A 27,578-nucleotide genomic window follows, 5' to 3' on the forward strand; every position below is an offset into this window, starting at 1 on the left:
GAGTGCCTTTGGCCAGCAGTGGAGTGCACAAGTAATTGCAGGACTACACCTTGACCTTTTACCGACCAAACACGTACGGGTAGCCGGTCATCTCCTGTTTTGCCAGCCCCAGTCACACATTCCACACTCACATTGAGGCGGTGCATTTATACTGGTAGGAACCTCCTGGTTACACCAGCAGCCCACAGGGGATTATTGTGTCCGTCCGTCCGTCGTGCATCCAAAAATGGGAGGGGTGGGGCTGGGTGGAGAGGGGAGGGTGGGGAGGGGCTGGGTGGGGAGGGAGGGGCTGGGTGGGGAGGGGAGGGTGGGGAGGGGCTGGGTGGGGAGGGGAGGGTGGGGAGGGGCTGGGTGGGGAAGGTGGGGAGGGGCTGGGTGGGGAGGGTGGGGCTGGGTGGGGGGTGAGAGGGGTGGAGCTGGGTGGGTAGGGGCTGGTCACCCCGTGGTGCCCTTATAAAACTCAACGTTTAACCTACTCACGCCGGCTTGTGCCCGCCCTCACAGTCGGGCATATTTGCGGAATACACCACGCCGCCGTTGACCCTGGCCATTGACCGAGCAACCCAACGTTCCTACCAGCTCCTTCCGCAGGAATGTGTTTAAAGCAAAGCGACGCTAATTTCCCTGGTGCAGTGTGCACACACCATTGGTGCACTTCCCATTCTCCGGGGGTTGGCGGACTGGGGTGGATTGGATTGGGGGCTCGTGGATCCTCGGTTTCAGCAACATCAAAAGTGTAATCATTATATGATTCGTTTATGGTATGAATATAATTTCACATTCCTCATCATTAGTTTCACCATCATTATCATCATGAGCATAATCACCATTATTCCCATCATAGCAATCACTATCATAACCATAATTTTTATCACTCACTACTGTCATATGCATCGTCATCAGCAATTAATGTCACCCTAATTATATTAATCATCTCTTATCCTTATCTGTCATCAGCATAATTCGCATTACAATAATTACCATTATCATTGTCGTAATCTTCAATGTAATTTCCATCATAATTGCAGTTGTTATTTTTAAGTGGCACAACGTCATCTTTGGGCTTATGGCTTAAAATCTCACACCGTCTGCGGAAGGCAGAGCAGCTATTACACACACACACAACGAGTGTTGTGTGTGTGTGTGCAACAGACGTAGCCACTGATTGGCCGGCTCAGTCTGTCGTGACAGCCGCCCATGCCGATGTCAGCACACTTGGCCCCGATCCCCATCAGCATTGCTTTTGCTTACTGATTGGCTGCAAAGGTTTTTGTGCGGAATTGCATTCCATGGTGAATCGAACCAAACTCCTGTTCAATATGCGTGGCGTAATCACGTCTGTGGAATTTCTGGCCAATTCCGCGAATTCAGGGTGAAATTAAAACACTGCATGAATCAATCGGGGGCCCAAGTGTCTCAAACTTTGTTGGAGAAAATTCCCAAAGAGATAAACCTGCGTTATCAGCCATGGAAATATGACACGTTAAGTCAACCTCTGGCGATGTGAGGAAGCAAATTTTGAATTGCGAACGAAGATCCCTGCAATCATATTTATCAACAGCTAAACATTGATTTTGATACACAGCAAATGCTTAACTGCCTCAGCCATCCCGTCACACCCGCTTCTTCATGCCATCGCTGTGATAATAACCACACTGGAAGGGTTGTGCTTAACATGCAAAATCACCTTTCAGTTCCCAGTAATTGTGCTTGAACACAGGAATAATATTACAGTTGCTTGTGCTAATTGCAATAAATATGTGCGTACGATTTGCATTTATTCCCAATGTATTATCTCTAAATTCAAAATAATAAACCCAAAATATACACAAATGCATTAATTTGATATTTGTACCGAAAATAACGTTCTGCACGCATGCACTGCAGGTACAGTGCATATGAGGATTGGCATTCATTGGGAGGAAGGAAAAAAATCACTCGAATTTTGTAAACACTTCAAATAAAAAATGACATTACACATGCTTCATCTTTGATCTCTATCAGCCGGGAGTCCCGTTGCACTGTGGTTATAACTTGAGGGGGGGGAGGGGGCGGCGATGTATTAATAAAAAGTAATGCATATTTCAAAGGTCTGGTATGCTTTATGGGTTTCTCCCAGTGAGAGACTTAAGAGGAGAAAGTTTATGACAAGGAGTTGACATTCTAACACAATTACTAATGAATTGAGGCATATTTTATATACACTTTTGAAATGTTAACTGTATTTAAGCCAAATGTGTTAGACGCGCCTAATGGCTTCCCGCAAATCACAATTTCATTTTTTACCAGCGTGTTCATTTTTATTGCGTAATAAAAATAAAACCTGACACCAAAATGGTAATGCTGATGCACATTATGGATATTTAACCGGACAATTTAGACACTAAGGAAAAGGCAGCAACAATTACAGAAATGAATTGTGCATGCAGCCGATTGTTAATATTCAGAGCTGCGGCTGGCGAAGAAAAGAGCAACGTTTTTTTTTACATCGAGAATATAATATCATATCTCAGCACGTGCTCCCTTAGTTTAGTTCTACGGAGCAAGCTGTGAATTGGTCACATCATAGTGCATTACAGAATGTGGAACATCATATACTACGTGCAATTTGATCGGATCTCCGTTTACGAAGTGAATTCTATTTACCCAGCGTTTCATTTATTGATGTCCTGCATTTAACCTGGTTGAAGGTCAATGAAGATTCATTCTCTCGATCGAGGGAGACCGAGGTGGCTGTAGGGAGTAAATATTTTTCACATAGAAGAATTTCGCAAATCATTTTTTGAAGCCGTTTATATATGTGGTAGGAGTATTTGATTGGTGGCACTGCCACAGATTGATTTGTAGGAATGAAAATGCCACAAGGTCTTTAATGTCCACATGAAGAGTGGATGGTACACTTTGGTAAACGTTGGTAAACTCATTGGAGGATTATGGGAAATGAGCATTGAACCCTACACAACCTGAACAGGCACTGATAAACATCCTGTCCATTATTTTTTTTCATCAATCGCAAATGAGGCTCAAAGAACCCGATGCCCAAAACAACCACTGCTGATTATATATTAAGAGACTGTGGTGGCAGTGATGTGCACGTAGCATTAGACAATCATACATGGTTGACTCATGAGGACACAAAGACAGTTTGAGCATCAATATCCCACCGAGAAATTCCGAGCATCCTCCACGTCCATCTATACTCGAGGGTCAGAAGCTGCTTTAATCTGGCTTGTTTGCTAAAGTCCAGAGTCCTGAGTGCCGAATGATTTACAGTACGTAATTATTTGCATAAATTTACGCCATTATTTGAATTGCGTAAATTAAGTATTAAAATTGCAAAAGCTCAGATATCGTGTAATTCGGCCCCCATAAAGGATTGGATATTTATACTCTTTGGTTCTATTGGGTAAAGTCACGTAGGTGTTGTGGCCGAAACGTCGTGATTTTTTGTTGTTTTATTTTCACCTACGTGACTTTACCCAATAGAACCAAAGAGTATGGATCCTAGCAGTCACGAAAGCTTCAAATCTAGAATTGGATATTTGCAATCGCTCTTAGGTTTGGAGAAAAGTTACGAGTGGGTCAGGACCACTTGTAAGTCAACTGTTGAAGTACAAAAGTAAATTGATAACTAATAATAACATAATTAATGACAACATTATAATTAATAACAGATTCAATTTACATGAATGACATATATACAGTGAGGGAAAAAAGTATTTGATCCCCTGCTGATTTTGTACGTTTGCCCACTGACAAAGAAATGATCAGTGTATAATGTTAATAGTAGGTTTATTTGAACGGTGAGAGACAGAATAACAACAACAAAATCCAGAAAAACGCATGTCAAAAATGTTATAAATTTATTTGCATTTTAATGAGGGAAATAAGTATTTGACCCCTCTGCAAAACATGACTTAGTACTTGGTGGCAAAACCCTTGTTGGCAATCACAGAGGTCAGACGTTTCTTGTAGTTGGCCACCAGGTTTGCACACATCTCAGGAGGGATTTTGTCCCACTCCTCTTTGCAGATCTTCTCCAAGTCATTAAGGTTTCGAGGCTGACGTTTGGCAACTCGAACCTTCAGCTCCCTCCACAGATTTCCTATGGGATTAAGGTCTGGAGACTGGCTAGTCCACTCCAGGACCTTAATGTGCTTCTTCTTGAGCCACTCCTTTGTTGCCTTGGCCGTGTATTTTGGGTCATTGTCATACTGGAATACCCATCCACGACCCATTTTCAATGCCCTGGCTGAGGGAAGGAGGTTCTCACCCAAGATTTGATGGTACATGGCCCCGTCCATCGTCCCTTTGATGCGGTGAAGTTGTCCTATCCCCTTATCAGAAAAACACCCCCAAAGCATAATGTTTCCACCTCCATGTTTGACGGTGGGGATGGTGTTCTTGGGGTCATAAGCAGCATTCCTCCTCCTCCAAACACGGCGAGTTGAGTTGATGCCAAAGAACTCCATTTTGGTCTCATCTGACCACAACACTTTCACCCAGTTGTCCTCTGAATCATTCAGATGTTCGTTGGCAAACTTCAGACGGGCATGTATACGTGCTTTCTTGAGCAGGGGGACCTTGTGGGCGCTGCAGGATTTCAGTCCTTCAAGGCATAGTGTGTTACAATTGTTTTCTTGGTGACTATGGTCCCAGCTGCCTTGAGATCATTGATAAGATCCTCCCGTGTAGTTCTGGGCTGATTCGTCACCGTTCTCATGATCATTGTAACTCCACGAGGTGAGATCTTGCATGGAACCCCAGGCCGGGGGAGATTGACAGTTCTTTTGTGTTTCTTACATTTGCGAATAATCGCACCAACTGTTGCCACCTTCTCATCAAGCTGCTTGGCAATGGTCTTGTAGCCCATTCCAGCCTTGTGTAGTACTACAATCTTGTCCCTGACATCCTTGGAGAGCTCTTTGGTCTTGGCAATGGTGGAGAGTTTGGGATCTGATTGATTGCTTTTGTGGACAGGTGTCTTTTATACAGATGTAGTGGAGTAGAAGATACACATGGGTAAATTGGCCATATACAGTACATACAAACAGTGTGGGTCACATAAGGTCGAGCAGGGGGTGAAGTCACGGGTGGCGTAAGCAAACCAAAGTAATTAAGGGAGTCAAGGCACGAGGGCTGTGATTGGTCGAGAGGCTGTTAGCGTTAAGTGGTGGCGTCACGAAGTCTGGGCCGTTGGACAGGTGCGAGCTGGCGGGAAAGTGCCAGCGAGGCACGTGGCAATTAATTAAGGCTGATTGGAAAGGGGATAAAACGCTAGGTGATTTGGACGGGGAGTTGAGTTGTTGTTGGGGAGTGGTTGGCGAGAAGTGGAGAGAGCAGCGAGAGATGCAAAGAGGGGAGCCGGCAAGTGTTAGTGAAGAATAGATTGAGAGCCGAACCCAGAGGACAATAAATAGCGATAGGTAAGTTAGCGTTAGCAGAGTGGTAGTTACGGTATAGGTAGGTACAGGGAGAGTTAGAGATAGATATGTCACTGTGTGTGAAGAGATAGACAAGTCACTGTGTGTGAAGAGATAGACGAGTCACTGTGTGTGAAGAGATAGACGAGTCACTGTGTGTGAAGAGATAGACAGAGTCACTGCGTGTGAAGAGATAGACGAGTCACTGTGTGTGAAGAGATAGACGAGTCACTGCGTGTGAAGAGATAGACGAGTCACTGTGTGTGAGGAGATAGAGATAGAACCACTGTGTGTGCGGGGAGAGAAGAAGAGACTGTGTGGGGAGACAAGGAGTATGAGCGGAGGGTGCTGAGGGGAATTCGAGTGTTCGAGTTGGCGGAGCGCGGAGAGGAGAAATTATATATAGTGTGTGTGTGTGAAATTATATATAGTGTGTGTGTGTGTGTGCGGAACGATGGAAATAAAAGTGACGGTGGAAGAAAGGCGATTGTCGTCCGAGTGAATCCAAGGCACCACATTTGGTGTCAGAAAAAGTACGTAACACGCTACGATGTCAAAAAAAGCGGCAAAGGAAACAAATGTGCTAGTGGACTCAGGCGGCGACAGCAACAACGACGATGTACAGCCCGGCCAGATGTCCGGCAGTACTCCTGACCGGGACAGCGGTTCGGGTGGTGCTGAAGGCCCGAGATCGCCAGAGGATTGGCGAGTCCTCATGATCCAGTGGGAGGCCAGGATGGAGAAGTTGTCAGAGGAGTTCCGGAACTTCTTAACGGAGAACCGCATTTAACAACCCGTACCAGGCCTACCGCCGGAGGTTGCCGCTCAGTCGGAGCGGGTGGAGGACTCTGACGACGAAGACGACCAGTCGGTGGGACCGCCACGACGGCTACACGTACAACGATTTGAGGCCAAAGTGGGAGATTGGACGACGTTCATACGAAGATTCCGTGCAGCTTACGAGTCCCTGAATTGGACGGAGAGTGCCGCGTTACGAGCACTTCCGACGGCATTGGATGATGACTCCTTGGCGACTTTTAACGGACTCCCTGCCGCCGTCAGAAAAACATTGGACGGTGCTATTGCGGCAATGAGGAAAGTCTACGAGCCGCGGTCGGTTGCCAAATGTCGGTTTCAACAGAGGAAACGAGAGGCCACGGAGTCCCCCCTGGCATTCCGCAGCGCCTTGCTGGCCCTCGCCCAGGTTGCGTACCCGGCGATGGACGAGGAGGGCTGGGACTCCATGCTGCAAGAGAAGATACTACAGCTGGCGAAGGAGCTGAAAGTCGCCTTGTCGCTCCCGGACAAGGATGATGACGACGACGTGTCATCGTTGCTGATCACCAAGAACATACAAGTCAACCTTGACATACGAGACGAACCAGCGGCGGCGGTGGTGCAGCCATCGCTGACGACCCCTGCCGGGGCCGGGAGCACGGTGGCGGTGGTGGTGGACGAGACGCCGCCGATGGCAGCGGCAGCCGGGGTGTCGACTGGAGAACGACGGCGTCGTTCCAGGGTATATGGAGACGGCGTGCATCGAACATGCTACGAGTGCGGGCGGAGGGGTCATCTCGCCTGCGACTGCTGGAGACGGAGAGGTGGTCCTCCAAGGGCGCCGAACAACTACAGCGGGCGGTTCCCCCAAGACCAAGGATCCCGGGTGAGTCGAGATGCATTCAATACAGAGCCGCCCTATCCACATCACTCACCCGTGTCATTTCACCCGTATTCATCGGGTTCGGATAGTACGCATGGCCGGGATACGTGGGGCGTGTTGGTACATCGTGTGTTGGGGGCCTCGCCGGGATTGTTGGATGTGATGGCATGCATTCAAGGTGTTATGGTACGGGTTATTGTAGATACCAGGGCGTCGGCGACACTCATTTCGTTGCAAACTTTCCGGTCGCTGCCGACGTCGCCTGGATCGTTGGGGCCGGTGGAAGGGCCATGCGTAGCAGCAAACGGTGGTAGTTTGGGCATTATGGGCTGCGTGGTTGTGACAATTCAAATTGAGGAGGTGATTGTGACGGGAAGTGTTTTGGTTTCAACGGCCTTGGCGGTACCATGTTTTTTGGGCACGGATTTTTTGCAAAAATGCCGATTAAGATTTCAGTGGAAAAAGTTTCTTTGGAATTACTGTCGGGGAGATGTATTCAATTTTTGGGGACGCCTTCAAAATTTGCGGTGGCGAACGCTGTGGTGTAGGCCGTGGTGAGCCGCACCGTGCGCGTCCCACCTACATCGCAAATATTGGTACCGCTACGGATAAGGAAGGAATTGCCTTGGGATGAGCTGCAGGAGGGAGTGCTGTTAACACCCTCAAATGCTGTATCGAGAATGCCCACCGTGGTAGGGGCTTTGACCATAATACCAACATATTGCGATCCTTTCATTCAAATTGTAAACGCGGGGCACGAAGAGGTTGTTATTCAAGAGGGCACTACGTTGGCGCACGTGACGGGTGCGCCGGGTCCAGAAACGAAAACATGTTTTGCTACGGGACAGGATGAAATGTTGTCAAGGGAGGAAGATGATCCGGAATGGTTAAGGGATCTTTACAAACAAGACCCAGAGTTATCGCCTGTGCAACGGTCGAGTTTGCATGCGTTGCTAGTAGAATTTAAAGATGTGTTCAGTTCAGGGAAATACGACGTGGGTCGAACGACGTTGTTGTGGCATCGTATTGACACAGGAAACGCACCCTCGATCAGATTAAATTTGCATCGTGTAGGTCCTTTGGAGAAAGAATGTATTCGGCGATCTGTTGATGAAATGCTAGAGCAAGATATTATTGCCCCATCGTCCAGCCCATGGGGAGCCCCTATTGTCCTCGTTAAAAAACGTGATGGAACCATGCGATTTTGTGTTGACTATCGGAAATTGAATAAAGTTTCGGTGGTGGAAGCGTACCCGCTTCCACGAATTGATGATTCACTGGACGCCCTGTCCGGCGCCAGAATCTTTTCGACCCTCGATCTGTTGTCGGGCTTTTGGAAATTGCCCCTGGATGAGGAATCAAGACCTAAAACGGCATTTCGGACACCACAAGGATTGTATCAATTTAACATGCTCCCGATGGGACTCCACTCTGCGCCGGCGACCTTCCAGCGATTAATGGAACTCGTGTTGTCGGGCCTGCATTGGGAGTCATGCTTGATATATCCAGATGATGTGATTGTTTTCAGTAGGAATTTCGATGAACATTTGCAACGACTGCGCGCCGTTTTTGGCAGAGTGCGGCGCGCCGGATTGAAATTTAAACCACAGAAGTGCCAATTGTTAAGAACATCGGTGAAGTATTTGGGGCACGTTGTTAGCGCATCAGGAGTGGCCACTGATCCGGAAAAGACGAGTTGTGTGCGAACATGGCCAGTGCCGAGAACAGCAAGGGAAGTGCGAGGCTTTGTGGGCTTAGCGTCGTATTATCGGCGGTTCGTTAAGGATTTTGCCACGATTGCTCGACCATTGCATACGCTGACCAGGAAAGGTGTGAAGTTTCAATAGGGGATTGCAGAACAAAAATCATTCAAAGCGTTGCGGGCCGCACTGGCGGACGCACCGCCGTTGGGATACCCGGATTTTACGAAGCGATTTATACTTGACACGGATACCAGTGATACGGGCATAGGCGCGGTTTTGTCACAAATGGTTGATGGCGTCGAGAGAGTAGTGGCATATGGCAGCCGGGTGTTATCGTCGGTGGAGCAAAAATACTGTGTGATGCGTAGAGAATTGTTGGCGATTGTCCATTTTGTTCGGCAGTACCGACCGTATCTGTACGGCAGGGAATTTTTGATCTGCACTGACCACGCGGCACTACAGTACTCGCTGCGCGTGGATCAGCCGTCGGGGCAGATGGCTCGCTGGCTTGAGACCCTCCAGGAGTACTCTTTCACGATCCAACATAGGAAAGGAACGCGCCATGTAAACGTGGATGCTTTGTCGAGGTTGCCGCGACCGGCTGAGACGTGTCGGTGCGCAGAGGGCTCGCTGTGTTGCGGCCCGCCGCTGCAGGAGGTTTCGCAAACGGTCGCTGCAGCGGGTTCGGGGGTGCCAGGCATAATCCCTGGAGCAGAAATTGGATTGTTGGGGTTGTCATTGAAACAGTTGAAGCAACTGCAGGTAGAAGATTCCTCGCTAACCAGGATGAGGCTGCGTGCCTCTCGTTCAAGGGGATCGGAGGATCGCCCATTTTTGATGTTGACGGAGGGGTTGCTTGTTCGCTGGGATGTGGAAGCACAAAAATGTTGTATTGTTGTCCCGAGGGTGTTGCGGGGGAAATTAATTAACGAGATACATGAGAAATTGATGCATTTGGGGGAGAAGAAGACCGCATTGACAGTGGGGAATGAATTTTACTGGCCGGGAATGTTTAATGATGTGAAACAGCATGTAAAAGCGTGCCAGGAATGTGCATTGAGGAAAGCGCCGGCACGGCCATATCGTGTCCCATTGCAATCGATTCAAGTTTCAAGAGTGAATGAAATTGTGGCGCTAGATATTTTGGGTCTGTTCCCCGTCACCCCCTGAGGGCACAAATATTTGCTCGTCGGGGTGGAATACTTAACTCGTTGGCCGATGGCATGGCCGCTAGTAGACCAGCCAGCGACGTCGATCGCTGAGGCTTTCTTGAAAGGGTACGTCTTAGATAAGGGGGCCCCCGGAACAATTGCTTACTGACCAAGGCAGAAATTTTTCATCGAAATTGATTAAAGACGTGTGTGACTCACTAGGGACCAAAAAGATCCGGACGTCCCCGTACCACCCGCAGACTGACGGGATGGTCGAGCGGCTGCATAGGACGCTGACGTCCATGCTTTGTCACCAAGTAAACACCACTCAGGATGATTAGGACCTGCATGTTGCAGCGACGCTGGCCGCGTACAGATTGGCCCCGCATGCCTCAACGGGGTACTCGCCATTTTTTCTAATGTATGGATGGGAACCAGAAGCGCCGGCTATTGTTAAATTGGGAATTTGGAAACGAGAGAAATCTACGACGGTGCCCGCTCCAATGCAAGTGGCTTTAGACCGTCTGAGGGAAGCCCGGGAGGTTGCATTGAAAAATACGGCACGACGACAAGCCGCTAACGAAAGATTGTACGGCTGGCAGCAGCCACGAGAGCCGTGGAGATAAAGCCTGGTTGCACTGCCCCATGGTGCCGGTGGGAACATCCCCGAAGTTTCACCGCCCCTGGCAGGGGCCCGTTGATATTGTGGAGGTTTTACGGGATCAGAATGTGCGAATAAAATTCGGTCGTCGGACATGGTTTGTTCACCCGTCGCGCCTGAAGAAATTTGTGTTACCATATGACGCGTCATCCCCCATCCGAGAGTGGCCTGTATTGGATGCGTCCGACGAACCTGTGGGGAGGTCACAAGTGCACGTGTCCCAGAGATCTGCCCCCCGTGTGCCTGCAGGATCGCCCCTTTTGGGCAGGGTTGCTGACCGGATGCCTTTTAACTGGCTACAGATCCCGACCAATGTCCGTCCCGACCGGGAACGACGGACAGCCCCGCCAGCAGAGTGTCGCTGGGACGGGGATGGGCGCAGGGTGGAGCCCAGGAGCGCCCCTCGTTGGCGAAACGAGCGAGGCCCTCCCTTACCGCAGGGTGTCCCGTGCAGGGGAGATGGGCCGGCAGCGGGAACCTGTTCCAGGAGAAATACACTACGTTGACTTTGGGGGGTTTGGGGATTCTGTATAAAGGTGTTGTGTGAGTGTCGTTGTGTGGTGCGTGTCGGGTGGTTGTACAAAATGGTCATGTGTTGCGAGTGTGTTCTGTATATATGTTATCATTGTTCTGTCCGCTTCACTCCACTACTCCAATTCGAGTATAGCGTAGCCAGGGACGGCTAGGTTCTTTCATCATGGGGCGGGGGGGGGGGAGTGATGTAGTGGAGTAGAAGATACACATGGGTAAATTGGCCACATACAGTACATACAAACAGTGTGGGTCACATAAGGTCGAGCAGGTGGTGAAGTCACCGGTGACGTAAGCAAACCAAAGTAATTAAGGGAGTCAAGGCACGAGGGCTGTGATTGGTCGAGAGGCTGTTAGCGTTAAGTGGCGGCGTCACGAAGTCTGGGCCGTTGGACAGGTGCGAGCTGACGGGAAAGTGCCAGCGAGGCACGTGGCAATTAATTAAGGCTGATTGGAAAGGGGATAAAACGCTAGGTGATTTGGACGGGGAGTTGAGTTGTTGTTGGGGAGTGGAGTTGTTGTTGGGGAGTAGTTGGCGAGAAGTGGAGAGAGCAGCGAGAGATGCAAAGAGGGGAGCCGGCAAGTGTTAGTGAAGAATAGATTGAGAGCCGAACCCAGAGGACAATAAATAGCGATAGGTAAGTTAGCGTTAGCAGAGTGGTAGTTACGGTATAGGTAGGTACAGGGAGAGTTAGAGATAGATAAGTCACTGTGTGTGAAGAGATAGCCAAGTCACTGTGTGTGAAGAGATAGACGAGTCACTTTGTGTGAAGAGATAGACGAGTCACTGTGTGTGAGGAGATAGAGAGAGTCACTGCGTGTGAAGAGATAGACGAGTCACTGTGTGTGAGGAGATAGAGAGAGTCACTGCGTGTGAAGAGATAGACGAGTCACTGTGTGTGAGGAGATAGAGAGAGAACCACTGTGTGTGCGGGGAGTGAAGAGGAGACTGTGTGGTGAGACAAGGAGTATGAGCGGCGGGTGCTAAGGGGAATTCGAGTGTTCGAGTTGGCGGAGCGCAGAGAGGAGAAATTATAGTGTGTGTGTGTAATGATATATAAAGTGTGTGTGTGTGTGCGGAACGATGGAAATAAAAGTGACGATGGAAGAAAGGCGATTGTCGTCCGAGTGAATCCAAGGCACTACACAGGTAACAAGCTGAGATTAGGAGCACTCCCTTTAAGAGTGTGCTCCTAATCTCAGCTGATTTTTTTTTATTAAAACCTTTCGTGACTGCAGTGATTCATATTCTTGGTTCTTTCGGTAAAGTCACGTTGAAGAGTAACAATAAAATAATATATAATATAATATATAATATACTGACATTGATGTTTTTACTATTCCAATGTTGAATAAGTCCATTAAAAAACCCGCTTTGCATAACGTCGCTCACCACCCTCATTCTCACAGAGCCATTATACACATTCTTCCGAACAATGGATGGCGCTTTTTGTTGTTGTTGGAAAACCTTAGAACAGTGGTTCTTAACCTGGGTTCGATCGAACCCCAGGGGTTCGGTGAGTCGATCTCAGGGGTTCGGCAGAGCCCCCGCCACGGAGGTCCGGACACACTTGAATTATTGTGTAAATTTGTGATGACACACACGGCCCGCTTGGCCATCACTGGCTGCAGATGATCATGCTACACTGCTTGGCCAATCAGCGCTGCGGGGAATTTAGTGCGTACTCAGTAGTCAACGTGTGACTGTTGTTGTCGTACGTCGTGTGATTTCTTTAATATTTTATCCATACTAACTATGTCGGGCAAAAGAAGAAAGTGGTCGGACGAATATGTACAACATGGATTCTCATGTATCACGGAACGTGATGGGAGTGAGCGTCCTATCTGCATGATTTGCAACGCCAAGTTGAGCAACTCTAGTCTTGCACTGGCAAAACTAAAGGAACACTTCTTGAAGCTGCATGGAGACGGGGAATACAAGAACACAACTCTTGCTGAATTCAGGGTGAAGAGAGCCAGATTCGATGAAAGGGCTACTCTGCCTGCTCTTGGATTTGTACCTGTTAACAAACCGATCCTGACAGCATCGTACGAAGTTGCTTACCTGATCGCAAAGCAGGGCAAGCCACACACCATTGGTGAAACACTTGTGAAACCAGCTGCATTAAAGATGGCGAATCTGATACTCGGAACAGCGGCCGAAGGTAAATTATCCCAAATTCCCCTTTCAAATGACACCGTCAGTGACAGAATAGAAGACATGAGTAAAGACATCTTGGCTCAAGTAGTCGCGGATCTGATTTCAAGCCCGGCAAAATTCAGCCTTCAACTCGACGAAACCACAGACGTTTCTGATCTAAGCCAGCTTGCTGTTTTTGTACGCTATGTGAAAGACGACATGATAAAAGAAGAGTTTTTATTTTGTAAGCCTCTTACAACAACAACGAAGGCAGCCGATGTGAAGAAGCTTGTGGATGACTTCTTCAGAGACAACAATCTTTCATGGGATATGGTTTCTGCAGTTTGTACGGACGGAGCTCCAGTCATGCTGGGAAGAAAGTCTGGTTTTGGTGCGCTAGTAAAGGCCGATGCACCACACATCATTGTGACGCATTGTATTCTGCACAGGCATGCGTTGGCAACAAAAACCTTACCTCCAAAAATGACAGAAGTATTAAAAACTGTGGTGGAATGTGTGAACTATGTGCGAAAAAGTGCTCTGAGGCACCGCATCTTCAGTGAGCTGTGTAAAGAAATGGGCTCTGAATTTGAGGTACTTCTGCTCCATTCTAATATTCGGTGGTTATCCCGGGGACAGGTGCTGAATCGTGTTTTTGCCATGCGTGTGGAATTAGCCCTGTTTTTGCAAGAGCACCAACACTGCCATGCAGATTGCTTCAAAAATCCTGAGTTCATTCTCATTTTAGCGTACATGGCTGATATATTCGCAGCTCTCAATCATCTCAATCAGCAGATGCAGGGTGGTGGAGTCAATATCATGGAAGCGGAAGAACACCTGAAGGCTTTTCAAAAAAAGCTACCGTTATGGAAACGACGAACAGAGAACAATAACTTCGCAAACTTCCCGCTTCTGGACGACTGTGCAAGTAAGATCGAAGATGTGTCTGGAATCGGAGATATTTCTGTATCCACGGAACTGAAGCAAACAATTGCCACGCACTTAGATGAGCTTGCAAAGTCTCTCGACGGATATTTCCCTACAAGAGAGTCATATCCAGCATGGGTGAGACAGCCGTTCACGTTTGCTGTTGAAACAGCAGATGTCAATGATGAATTCCTCGACGAAATCATTGAAATTCAGCAGAGCCAGGTTCAACAGCAACTCTTCAGAACAACAACGCTCTCAACGTTTTGGTGTCGACAAATGAACAAGTATCCAGTTATTGCTAAGAAAGCCCTGGATTTTTTATACCATTTGTTACAACATATCTTTGTGAGCAATCCTTTTCGAGGATGCTGGACATAAAAACGAAGAAAAGGAACAGACTTTGCTGTGAAAATGACATGAGAGTGGCACTTGCCAAGGTGAAGCCACGCATATCTGAACTGATCTCTCAAAGGCAACAGCAGAAGGCACATTGATTTCCAGGTATGTAATTTGTTGTGAGTTTATGCATTGTGTTGGTTTTATTCTTTGAACAAGGTAATGTTCATGCACGGCTCATTTTGTGTACCAGTAAAAAACATATCTATGTCTTGAATTTGAAAAAAATCACATTTTATTTTTCACTAAAGAGGGGTTCGGTGAATGCGCATATGAAACTGGTGGGGTTCGGTACCTCCAACAAGGTTAAGAACCACTGCCTTAGAACATCTTCAACTTGCAATTAACTCAGGGGCCTTTGCCATGCATGCTAAGGTGGGCCATCTGTCGTGGCTCGGTCTGCGCAGAGGAATGAGCCAATGTTTGGGTGCAGCTAGGACATAAGGCAAGGGGCCCTGGGCCACGGAACTCACTTACCCACAATTCACGAGGAATGCCCTGGTGGACGCTCGCTTGAACCTCCTGGCATGGCCACTGCCGAGAGGGACTGTTGCCCATTCTAGCATTGGCAGAATGGAACGGATTGCCGTGGAACCAATCCAACCGATTGTCATTGTGGTTGATATATATTATTGATTATGGTTGTTGCGAACAGGTGCAATGGCCCAAAATGCCAGTAAAAAAACAAACACTACCAAAATTTAGAAACATTTGGCTGCTATAAATTTCCACGTGTTAAGCCACTTCATTTGAGCTATCATTTGTAGCCAGGTCGCTTCTAAAAACATAGCTATGTACAGCAGCTCGTTGGGCCTTACCTGGTAACAAAGAATTGGAAAATCGTAATAGATGAGAGTTATTACATTTCTTGCATTGAGCAAGGTTTATAAGAACTTGGGAAAAAGAGGCGATGGGAGGTGAATTTAAAAGTGGAGAAGCAGAAATAGGAGCGAGGTGACCTGATGTGTGAGAGTTGAACACAGGAGGTGTTCAGATGAGCTCTGCATCAGATGGATGCGAGTACACATTCGATTATAAGGACAACTTTTCACATAATCAACATAATCATCATCCCTCCTCGGTTGATAAAATGAGTAGTGTATGCGCATGTGGGAGCCTTATTGGTTGGCTCGGTCTGTGGTTGGGGATTGCACTCATCATTATATGTCGTAACACAGTCTGGACAAAAAACTTTGCACCACCTAACCAGGCATCGACCGTTGCTTGTTTTGCGAACTTCCACTCGGACCATTACCAGGGGGCCATGATGGTGCCAGAATAGGGAATTAATTACCCTGGAAGAAAGTTACCATATTCCGGACCTGTTCGTGAAACACAAATCTCCTCTGTGCACATAACTCATTGTGTTTGCTGGGGCTTCTACTTTCTCGAGCCTATCCATTAGAGATCCGCATCCGCACATTTTTTGTCGGTTTGAAATTGGATTGGAAGTGTTTTATTTTATTTACATATGTTTATAAAAAAACATTTCATTGGGTCGCATCCGGATGAGCCACTTGAACCATGTTTAATAACCCAACCAAAAAAAATGATTTAAAAAATAACTTTGAACAATAAATATTGTTTGGAGTAAATGAAATAATTACATGGCCTGTGGGTTGTCACACAGTGTGGTGGTATCTACTATCTGCTATAATGCAATGGGTTATATTCCTCCAATTAAGTTAAAAACATTCCTTTTTTCTTGCTTGAACATTAAACGCTTTCATTATATAATTGTTATAAAGTAGAGTAACGTATATTAATTGTTAACAAAAAACTTGTAAATATATTCCATACACAGGTATAAATACATGTCAAAGCCCAAATAAAACCCAGGGCCATCAGACCCACTCACGACCACCACCATCACCACCACCACCGTCGGCTACGGATTAGTCTACTGCTGGATGGAGACCTCCCCAAGTTACCACCATCTCTCACAATCCTACGATGCGATAATCTGCCTAGCACCTGAACTTCATTGCTCCATCTCCTCAGTGGACGTGACCCTTCGGAGCATCTCCATCCTTGGCTGTCACTCTAGGAGGCTTCTAACGCAAGGCAGCGGCACTGCCTGACTGACGCTATTACTATTAGCCTCCTCTGGTTCACTGAGACACAAATCATGTTTCTTAGGTTTTATTGATTAATTTACAGAAAAGCACTTATTTTACTTTCCTGTTCATATTTAGGTCATATAATGGTGCATAATATGTTCTTAGGGTTAAATTTGAACCAGCAGATCTTATCGCATTTTATATTTCTTGAAGAATGAGTGATCACGATAGAGGGAGTGGAGGGGTAAGGGGAGGGAAGAGGAAGGGAATGGGCAATAGAGAAGAGGTGAACTTTAGGAGAAATGGAGATCGCATTTCGACAAAATATGAATCAGATCTGATTGGCTGTAAAATGGTATTGAGGCTTGATTGGACCTGCCGTGATTAGGTCTCAATGGACCATAACGTGCATGCCTACCTGCTGCACTGTGTTCAGCATGGAAATTAACCCAAGTAGATGACAAAATACATTCCCGACCAACACCGATCCTTAGGCAAAACCATCGTGACATCTCTCTTTTTTAACTCTGCACAAGCTACAGTCCAATCATAAGTGTTCGAAAGCAATGGGCTTATACATTGCCTGTGTTAATCCCCAAGCCACCGGGGGTGCGGGGCACCCGTGGTGACCGCCTGGAGGGGGCGGTGTCCGATGGGGACAGCACGCAGGGAGCGAGGGCACCCGAGGACAAAGCAAGTGCAGCCAGCCAAGGGGAGTAGGGGTCACCGAGGTCAGCAGGGGAGGGGCGACGGCACCGGAGGACTCGAGGGGTGGAGACAAAGTTGGGCAGGCCAGAGGAGAGCTGGTCGCAGTTGCCATGGCAACACACCATGATGGACAGGCAGCGGAGAGGTGGACACTGAAAGGCCTGGAGGAGGGGGGTGGTCTATGGCCCGAGGCGCCCAATGGGGACCAAAGATACGGGAGGGGCGAATAACAGGAGCTAAGGTGAGAGCGTAACATCAGAAGGGACCAAAGGGGAGGGTGGTCTCGGGGAAGCTGCTGTGTCAGGCAGCGTGAAGGAGCGATGACTGCGGTGGAGTGAGGGGGGAGTGCCAGCGCAGAGAAGAGGTGAACGGTGCGGACGGAGTGGCGCGATAGATTGATCGGTGCGGGAGATTCGAGTCGCCGAGTGTCAGGTGGACGTGGAGAGAAATAGTGGCAGAGATTGCCAAGGGCCTGGAGGCGAGCTGGAAGAAGTGTAACGGATGTATGTGTTGAGAGTCATGCGTCACACTGTTAACCCTAATACAATGTATTCTGCAAACTAAACTCTAAACAATTTTCTATTTGACCAGGTAAGGCCCACTGAGCTATATAGCTCTTTTTTTAGAAGCACCCTGGCCACAAATGATGGCCCAATGAAGTAGCTTATCACGTGAAAATTTATAGCAGTCGAATACTCTAAACGCGTGATGTTGTTTCTAAATGTGTAGGGGAATAACCGGAGGACCCGGAGACCAGGGGGAGAACATGGCAACTCCAAATATATAGGCGTCAGGGTCGAGATCGAACCCATGACCTGAATACCAGGCAAGATAGTTAACATCTCGCCACTACTAAGTTTGAAGCTGGTTTTGTGAGCTTTCGAGATAGGCAGAACCACGAGACTTGGTAATCTTTACGTGTTTCATCTGCAGAAAAATTTATCTCTGGAGGTCAAAAGAGCATCTAGGACCCAGAAAGGCAGCAGGCGAGAGAGTGGTATTTTCTCCCAAGAATTTACTTTTATTTGTGGATTACTGCATGTTAATAAAGTCTGATTTTGGTCAAATTCAGTGTAAATGTACACAACTGACGAACGTGACTTATTTGTAACATTTTAGGAATAATTATCTATCAATGATCCCATCCTAAAACTCCAAATGTCTGTGTTACTGAGGAACAATGTCAGGCGCATCCTGCTGTGCACAGCCATATACCCAACAGCAAATCACAGCATCTCTCAAAACCGTGGCTGAGGTGAAAGTTTGTTTAAATTCCAGACCTCAGGTGTGATCATCCTAAAACATACAGAGGTCTATCTATCTTTTAAGAAGACTGTGATGGATGAAACTAAACTATATACAATTTTCCCAGGTAAGGCCCACTGAGCTATATACTGTAGCTATTTTTCAGAAGCAATCTGGCCATCACAAATTATAGCTCAACAATTTGGCTTATCACGTGGACATTTATAGCAACCAAATACTCTAAACTCGTCATGTTGATTCTAAATGTGGAGGAAAAAGCTGGAGGACCCGGATAAAAATCCGCGCTACCACGGGGAGGACATTCAAACTCCAAATATACAGGCGTCAGGGTTGGGATCGAGCACACAATATCCTGTATACCAGGCGAGGGAGTTAACATCTCGCCACCGCTTGCCTGGTCATGGCAAGCATCTGTGAGAAAAAAAGTACCTTGGTGGGTGTGTTGTTGTCATCAAGAAGTGTGTCCGTGATCTCCAGCACGCCATCTTCCACCACTTGCTGAAGAACCATGCAGAAAGTGCCCAGAAGCCTGGACAAAACAGCAACGCCACAGCAACAGTTTGAGCCAATTGTGGAGTTGGCCAGTGGCGTGGTTGTCTGTCCACTGCGCTACGAACCTGACGACCCGAGTGCAAATCCCGGTCAAGGTTAAGATAATCGGCGAACGACATCTCAATCGGTCCAGGCTCCGCCTTCACAATCCTTGCATGATGATTCACACTCCCCAGCACGTGACACACGCGTCACAGGGGGAGCTCCCAACAGGAGGCAGATATCTCTACATTATGTGTGGCATGCTTTTTTGTTCGTTGAGGTTGAAGCGTTGAATGCACATAGTACAGTGTTGATGCATTTAGGTTGTCTCTGTGGAGTAATGGGGTAAGGCAATGAGGGGAAATATACTTTATAAGCAGTAGTGTCGATTTAAAGCTTTCGTGACTGCAAGGATTCATCTTCTTTGGTTCTTTCGGTAAAGTCACGTAGAATGAGAATAAAATAATAAAATAAAATAAGACAATAAAATTCTCATGACGTTTCGGCCACAACACAAGTAGCCTTCTTTCGGTGAAGTCACGTAGAATGAGAATAAAATAATAAAATAAGAACTGTCGTCCCGACAGTTCTGTTCTTTCACCTGAAGAAGGCTACTTGTGTTGTGGCCGAAACGTCGTGAGAATTTTATTGTCTTATTTTATTATTTTATTCTCATTCTACGTGACTTTACCGAAAGAACCAAAGAAGAAGCAGTAGTGTATTTATATTCTTGGTTCTTTCGGTAAAGTCACGTAGAAGGGAAACAATAACATAATAAAAATTTAAAACAATAAAATTCTCACGACGTTTCGACTGCAACACAAGCAATCATCATCAGGTGTGAAAACTACAACAATACATCTTGAAAAAAGTGGCGGTTATTTTTTTACGTTAGCACCACGGAGAACGATTTGGCAATTATTCAGATGGACGAGTCCATCTATGTTCGGAAAAGAGGAGGGGGGAGACGAAAAATAATGGATGCGGTCTGAAAGCCACCTTAAGCGTGATCAATCAATTAAGACCCGAAATGGTTTATGAAATCCTCCCAATGATTGCTAAGCCAGAATCCCAACACAGCAAATTAGTAAGGTTTGTCACGTAAACAAAACATGCCAATTAGTTACTACTTCAGCACATCGGTGTGTTGGAGAGTAAACTCACAACATTAAACAATTTAGCACTGTGACGTTTCGCTGGTGATTACAACAACCAGCTTCATCATGCGATTTGCCGAAATTGTGACGAAGTCTTCATGTTTCGGTCTTGAATAGAGTGAAGGTGATGCAATTGTAAATGTTGTGAGTTTACTCTCCAACACACCGGTGTGCTGAACTAGTAACGAATTGGCACGTTTTGTTTAAGTGACAAACCGTACTAATGAGCTGTATTTTACGTGACCTAACCCAAAAAAACCTTTATTATGGATAATATTGGTTGCGAAAGCTTATGTGTTAAGGAGTGTATTTTCACCAAAAACCGTCGTGGAGATCCCAAGTGTCGTTCCTGTATAGCTTACTTGAAATGATCAAACTCAGCCCAAAAGTACTATATAATTATATATATATAATCTAAGAGTGCTATTAATGGCTATATTGGCTGCTCCTTCCTCCAACGATGCGGACAGCCTTTCCAGCCCCGACATTGTGGGACGTTCCACTTGGGACCCCTACACTGAGACTATGGACTCACCTCATAGTAAGACTTTGCGTCTCCAAGTGATCCTATGGACCACACAGAAATACTATGTAACCCAGAGAGAAACTATGGGCCTCATAGCAAGACCCCACAGTGAGGCTATAGACCACACAATGAGACGATGGACCTTAGAGCAAGATTGAGGACCACACAGCGAGACAATGGACTTCACAGTAAGACTGTGGACCTTACAGCGAGACTATAGTTTCAAGTTTCATTTATTAGGTATAGCCCTGTGAGCCATGCGGCTCTTAAGTCGGGTGCAACCGCAACAAACACAATTTGAACACAGATCATCTTAAAGCGACGACGCGTAACAGAAACATCCTGGAATTCAACCAGCAAATATTCCACACAAAAAAATTATTAAAACGCTGTGTGCAAAAATCACAATGTGGTGCAAGCCAACAACAACAACCAAAAGACAATTTAGATTTACCATATGTTTTCGAATTTCCAAAATAAAGCTGCAAAAACAATGTAACAAGAGTAATCATAGGAACTGTGATTTTTAATTTAACAATAAACGATATACATAACACGTACGACAAAACATGCAGCCATAGCTGGCAGCACGACACTCCCAGTGTATGATGTGTGAGTGAGTCCTCACCAATGAGATTATGGGCCTCACAGAAATAATATGGACCTCATAGCCAGATTATGGACCTCACAGTGAGATCATGGGCCTCACATCAAGACGATGGATCTCACAGTAAAAATACGGACCTCATAGCAGGTCTATGGACAGCGAGACCATGCGCCTCACAGCGTGGCTCGACCTCACAGGGTGACTATGGACCTCACAGTGAAACTATGGACCTCACAGTGAGACGGTGGACCTCACAGTGAGACGGTGAAACTCACCGTGAGACGGTGGACCTCACAGTGAGACGGTGGACCTCACAGTGAGATGGTGGACCTCACAGGGAGACTTAGAAGCCATTTGTTGGGGTAAGGAGGCCGCCCGACTGCACCGTGAGGTAGCAGGTGAGCGAGTTGCTGGCAGCAGCAAACAACAAAATGCTTTGCTTATTGTCCACGGACAATCACACAGGCGGATTTGGCCCCGATGTCGTAACGCTGCCCACATGAGCGCTAGATCTGCCCCTCCACATTAGTTGCTTGCGGGTAATTTACCAAAGTGTATCAAGTGTCTCTGGAAGCTACATTCAGTGAATTCGGTGGTCTGCAGGCTGTTGTCAGCTGTAGCCAGGACAACCCATATTCGGTGATATATCTAAGCAGAGATACGAGTCTTGCTCTATATGCACCAGGTTGTTTACCAGCATCCAGTCAGAGAGTGCCTTTTGCACTGCCTTTCTGTGACCAATAAGATAAAGGTGAAACAATGAAATGTTGTAAAAGCATCACTGCTGGTGGAAAGGGCCTCCACGAGCTGCATCTCTGTAGAACTGGCTCCCTTCCATGCTGGCCAGACGTCTCCGAAGAGGTATGAATAGGTACACTTTACCCCGCCACACGTGACCTGTAAAATGACCGTGGTGTACCCATTTATACTGCTGGGTGGACACAGGTAGGGGGGATTTAAGACGTTTTGCCCATTGTTTCAACTGCAGCGGTGGGAAATTGAACCGGCGACCTCTGAATTATAAGTCCAGAATGCTAACCATTACTCTAGCGCGATATCCATGTCCAATATTTATCTTTATTTCCACGCTGCTCAATCGCACTAAGCTTTTCTGAGAAAAGGCTTCTAGCGCCACTGGGCGTATCACAAGCTGTTGAGTGGAGACAGACCTGCACAAGAAGTTCAATACGAGCCGAGCAGAATGGAATTGTTTTATACCCCGTGGATCAGTAATGAACTCCTCCAAACCCTAAGTGTGTCGGGCCCAACGCATTTTCTACACGATTTTAAACCACTCAGGCCAGCCTGTTTGGGAAACTCTTGTATATGTATCATTAAATAGAGGGATCTTCCCCAGGGAAACATTTGCTGCGGTAAAACATGAAACAACACGTAGCCGAGAAAGTGTTCTCATAAAAAATGTATGGTTGTGCTGTGTGCACATTTAAGAGTCATTTTGGGTGAGCTATATCTCGCTCTGCGATTTATTTATTTTCCATTAAAAAACAGGTCACAGCTAAAGTCAATCGGTTCAATTCATACATTAAAGCTATGTATTTGACCAGGTAAGGCCACAATGAGCATATATCTCTTTCCGAAGCAACCTGGCCATCACAAATTATAGCTCAACGAAGTGGGTTATCACGTGGAAATTTATAGGAGCCAAATACCCTTAACGCATGTTGATTCAAAATTAAGAGGAAAAAAATGGAGGACCCAGAGAAAAATCCACGCGAAAATGGGGAGAACATGTAAACTCCAAATACACCAGGCAGGGTAGTTAACATCTCCCGACTGTGGCACCCCACATTAATCAGGTGTTCACATGAAGCAATCGTGGATAGCAACAATGGGTTTCACTTTTGACACTGTAACAAACGAGCACACCAGTTAGACTGCTTACCCCTTAATACAATAAAAAGCCCACATCATTATTTATATCGGTTAACAGCGTGCCACGCGTTATTGCCTCTGTGCAGTGGTCGTAGTGATTGTAGTCACATGTGAAAATCACCGAGAGACAATGTCCCTCCCCTCTTTCTCGGCGGTGCCATCCAAGGCAGCGCTTATCACCTGCTCTGCACCAAGGGATTTCCCCTTCTCACAGCTGCTATTTAAACGCTCGCTCTTTGTCGTGTCGTATTGTATGCGCTGTTGTGTGAATCATAATTTGCCTTTGCAGAATAAATGTCACTTTGCAAACCTGCTGCAAGCTCTTCGGCCTTTCACAAGCTCCTTATTGGGCCGTCAAAGCCACAAAGCAACGTTCCAGCAAATATTTTATGATTTAACCTTTTTTATGAATGAGTTTGCCGAGTAATACCTTATGATTAATTATTGAAGGGGTTAGCTGGTACTCGACAGCTGTTAGGTAGCGTTGTTAAATACCTCGCCCATGTACAGTATACAGGTCGTGGGTTCAATCCCATTCCTGATGATTGCATATTTGAAGTTTGCATGTTCTCCCCGTGGTCGCGTGGATTTTTCATCGAGTCCACCGGTTTTTCGCTCCACATTTAGAAATATGCGTTTAGAGTATTTGTCTGCTATAGTTTCCACGTGATAAGCCACTTCGTTGAGCTATCGTTTGTGGCCAGGTCGCTTCTGAAAAATAGCTCAGTGGGCCTTACCTGGTAAAATATTTTTTTTTGTTAAAATCGTATAAACTTTAAATCCCCCAGGAGAATCCCATTCATTTGTATGGAGATGTGACGCCTTTATCGCATCACCGTAAATCACAGGAAGGGCTCGGTCAATAGCTTCCCTGGGATTTATTCAACCAAAGTATTTTCAAGACCAGTGAAAGAAACAAAGTGTAATTGGTTAACCAAACGTCGTGCGAGCGTGCCACTTCAGGCGACTACTATCGCGAGTGAATAAATACACATAAACGCCGACTCCACTCACTCACGTCTCTCCTGCTCCGTTCTGCTGTACACTTTTCCAGTCACCACCACGCGGTCCACGCGCTCCATCAGAGCCGCCACGTGGCCGGCCCTTCCGTCCGCCTCATGCCCCCATTTTACCCCCAGCTCACCATCAACGCACCTTTCCCCTTCGTCCAATTGGGCAGTCCCTCCTCGCCCCAACTTACGAACCCCCCTTGCCACCCCTGTCAATCTCCCGTGTCCCAGTGTTAGCTCCAGCCACTCGCCTCATGCTACCTTCCTTCTAGAATATTCTGGTACCCGCCACAACCTTCCTTTTTCTCCACCCTTGGCCCCTCCCGGTCCTCATTTAGCCACCTCCTTATACCACTCCTCTATTATCCAGAAATGCCTCCCGTTACCACGAACGACATGGCCATGGGCCCTGGTGTTCACCTAATCTACCAAGTTCGTTATAGAGACACAGGGGTTCGTCACTAAATGAATGGGGATGCTGTGGACGATTCATATACTGTCAAAACATCCCCAATGATTGCAATGGTCATTCCCATGTTTTAATTCAAATGATTGCGATTCTATTGGACAATCTTTCGACTGTTAAAGAATTCCATAATTTGAATGGAGATACAGAAAACACTATTGGAATCAATGGAAATGTGTTTTTAGTCTCTGAGGCATCCAGATAATCTCCCTTAATTTCAATTATTATTTCTACTTCTTATTCCCCAATTATCCCAGTCCTGGCCAGATTTTAGGAGGGAAATAACGGATGGAAAATATCACACTGTTTTGGAGTAAAGGTGCCATCATGAGTGATGATGATGATGATGAAAATGTAAAGAGATGCAATTTCTTTCCCACTGCTCTGCAGTAGAGGTGGAGAGCACAGAGAATAGCAGAGATGCAGATATCCAGGCCTCTGGCAGCTTGCAGAATTTTCACAATCATTATTCAATTGAAGGAACAATGATTGTTTACATTGCGGTGAATATAGCGGCCACTAGTGAATGTTAGGGTGACGTGAATTCATAAATGCAACAGAAATGAATCGACAATCATTAATAATTATTAAACTCAGGATTTGTTGCGTGCCCTGGCTTCGTCAGGGCCAAAGGCACAGTGCATTCTCCCACACCGCACGGGACGCAATGGCATGGAGAGACGTTTCCTTGCTAGCAGCCTGCTTCAGGATGACTGGTGGGGGATGCTGCTTTATTACGCGAACACATTTTTTGTAAAAAAGTTGTTTACCAGGTAAAGGCCCACTGAGCTTTCTCGCCCCATTTCAGAAACGACCTGGCTATCACAAATGAGAGCACAATGAAGTGGCTTATCTCGTGGAAATTTATAGCAGCCAAATACTCTAAATGCGTGTTTCTTAATGTTGAGTGAAAACCTGGAGGACCCGGAAAAAAATCCACGCGACTACGGGGAGAACATGCAAACTCTAAATATACAGGTGTTAGGGTTGGGATTGAACCACGACCTTCTGTATACCAGGCGAAGTAGTTAACATCTCCTAGCCTACGTGTTGCTCATCTGGGCAGTTGAACAATTTCAGATAAAACATTTCACGCATTTTAAAGGTGCGGGTGATCATTCGTGTCTTCACGCAGTGACTTGTCAACCAACTAGGGTCGTGATTTAAATATATAAATAAAGCTGACCATCATAAGAGAGAAATGTTCGTTAAAAAACTGCAGTGTCGGACGCACTAAGACAAGTCCACTATTCAAATCCACTTTGGGATGGTGATGGTGCATTGATTTTTTATGTAAGTGTCAAAGCATTCACTTGTTCCATAAGTTCAAATTTTATATAACATTTTTTTCGAAACGATTTTTATTTTACCACGTGAGACCCACTGAGCTATATATCTCTTTTTTCAGAAGCGACCTGGCCACAAAATATGGCTCAACGAAGTGGGTTATTTTGGGGGAATTTATAGCAGCCAAATACTCTAAAAGCATGTTTCTAAATGTGGAGGGAAAAACCGGAGGACCCAGAGAAACGCTACCATGAGAAGAACTCGTATACTCCAAATATAACGCAGGCGTCAGAGTCAGGGTTGAACCCACGACTTCCTGCATACTAGGCGATGTAGTTAACATCTCGCCACCGCGGTGCCCCCAATTACCTTCAAAATGACATGTCATATGTATTATTCAGGATCATTGAGATTTTTTTTTAAACTGAGGCTGCCTAATTTGTGGAAGTACTGGGCGGTTTTCCTGCTAATATGATCATTGTGATTTTTTTTTTAAACTGAGGCTGCCTAATTTGTGGAAGTACTGGGCTGTTTTCCTGCTGATATGATGCGGAAAAAAATAGTTGCCGCACCACCACGGACTGCGCTCTGGAGTTTTTCCGTTGGGTCTATCTTTAGCCACCAGACAGCACTCAATTTCATGCTTTTCCCAATGGAGGTTTATGCCATGTGGCCACCGTCCAATTTTAAGGCAATAGGAGCTGGCCGTTAGCAAATTAAGGGGGGAAAAAGTTAAGTTTATTTGATGTTTTTTCTTCCCCGCAAACGTTCCATGCAAGGCTGAATCCATCCTGTAAAAAAAAAAAAGCGTTACTTATTTTCGGTCGTCTTCGTCATGCTGATGCAGAGCAGCAACTATAATTTTGACGCTGACGCGTTTGAGTCAGATAATTGCGTCAGGCGTAGCAGAGTGCATCGCTGCGCTTGCCTCCTTTGTATTTGTGAATCGGGCGTTGCGTCGTCATGCGTGCCACGGTCTGTTCCCGGTGACCACAGTCGCACACTCGAGAGATTTAACATTTCTGTTTGTGCATCAAGTATCCAGGTCTGTCCTGATTTGTATGGATGCGGTTCGGGTTGCCCACGAGCTTCACGGAAGATCGAAGCTCATGGGCAACCTATTTTAGGTGACTGCTTCAGATTGAAAACTCGGGACCTCTGTTATGCTGGCTCACTTGCCGACATGAGTATTAGGCCTCGCAGTTGCCCAGCCACTTCTAACGAAGTACAATCTAACAATATCAAACACATGTCTTGGTGATCGTCTACGTGCTATGAAGAAGAATCATCACTAGAAACATCACATACCGTTCACATTTTTCCTTTTTAGCAGTATTATTGATTAATATGTTGAATCTGATAATCGTTTTTCGTCTCCTGAAACTCTCAAACTTGTTTCAACTTACGGAACAGTCCTTCTACAACTAAACCATAAGCTAAAACTAAACTTTTTTTTCCAGGTAAGGCCC

General features: G+C 46.4%; 1 protein-coding gene across 3 annotated transcripts in view; it reads right to left on the bottom strand.

Moving 5' to 3' along the window:
* OTOF (otoferlin) overlaps positions 1-27,578 on the bottom strand; it is a 157,099-nt gene that overhangs the window by 106,112 nt on the left and 23,409 nt on the right. For all 3 annotated transcript variants that reach the window (XM_032954768.2, XM_032954767.2, XM_032954765.2), the window contains exon 4: positions 19,059-19,158. In XM_032954768.2, coding sequence (XP_032810659.1) covers positions 19,059-19,158 — 100 coding nt within the window. The remainder of the gene's footprint in view (positions 1-19,058; positions 19,159-27,578) is intronic.

The sequence above is a fragment of the Petromyzon marinus genome, chromosome 15 (assembly GCF_048934315.1).
Source record: "Petromyzon marinus isolate PM22_M1 ecotype Great Lakes invasive population chromosome 15, UKy_Petmar_22M1.pri1.0, whole genome shotgun sequence".
Classification (NCBI taxonomy): Eukaryota; Metazoa; Chordata; class Hyperoartia; order Petromyzontiformes; family Petromyzontidae; genus Petromyzon; species Petromyzon marinus.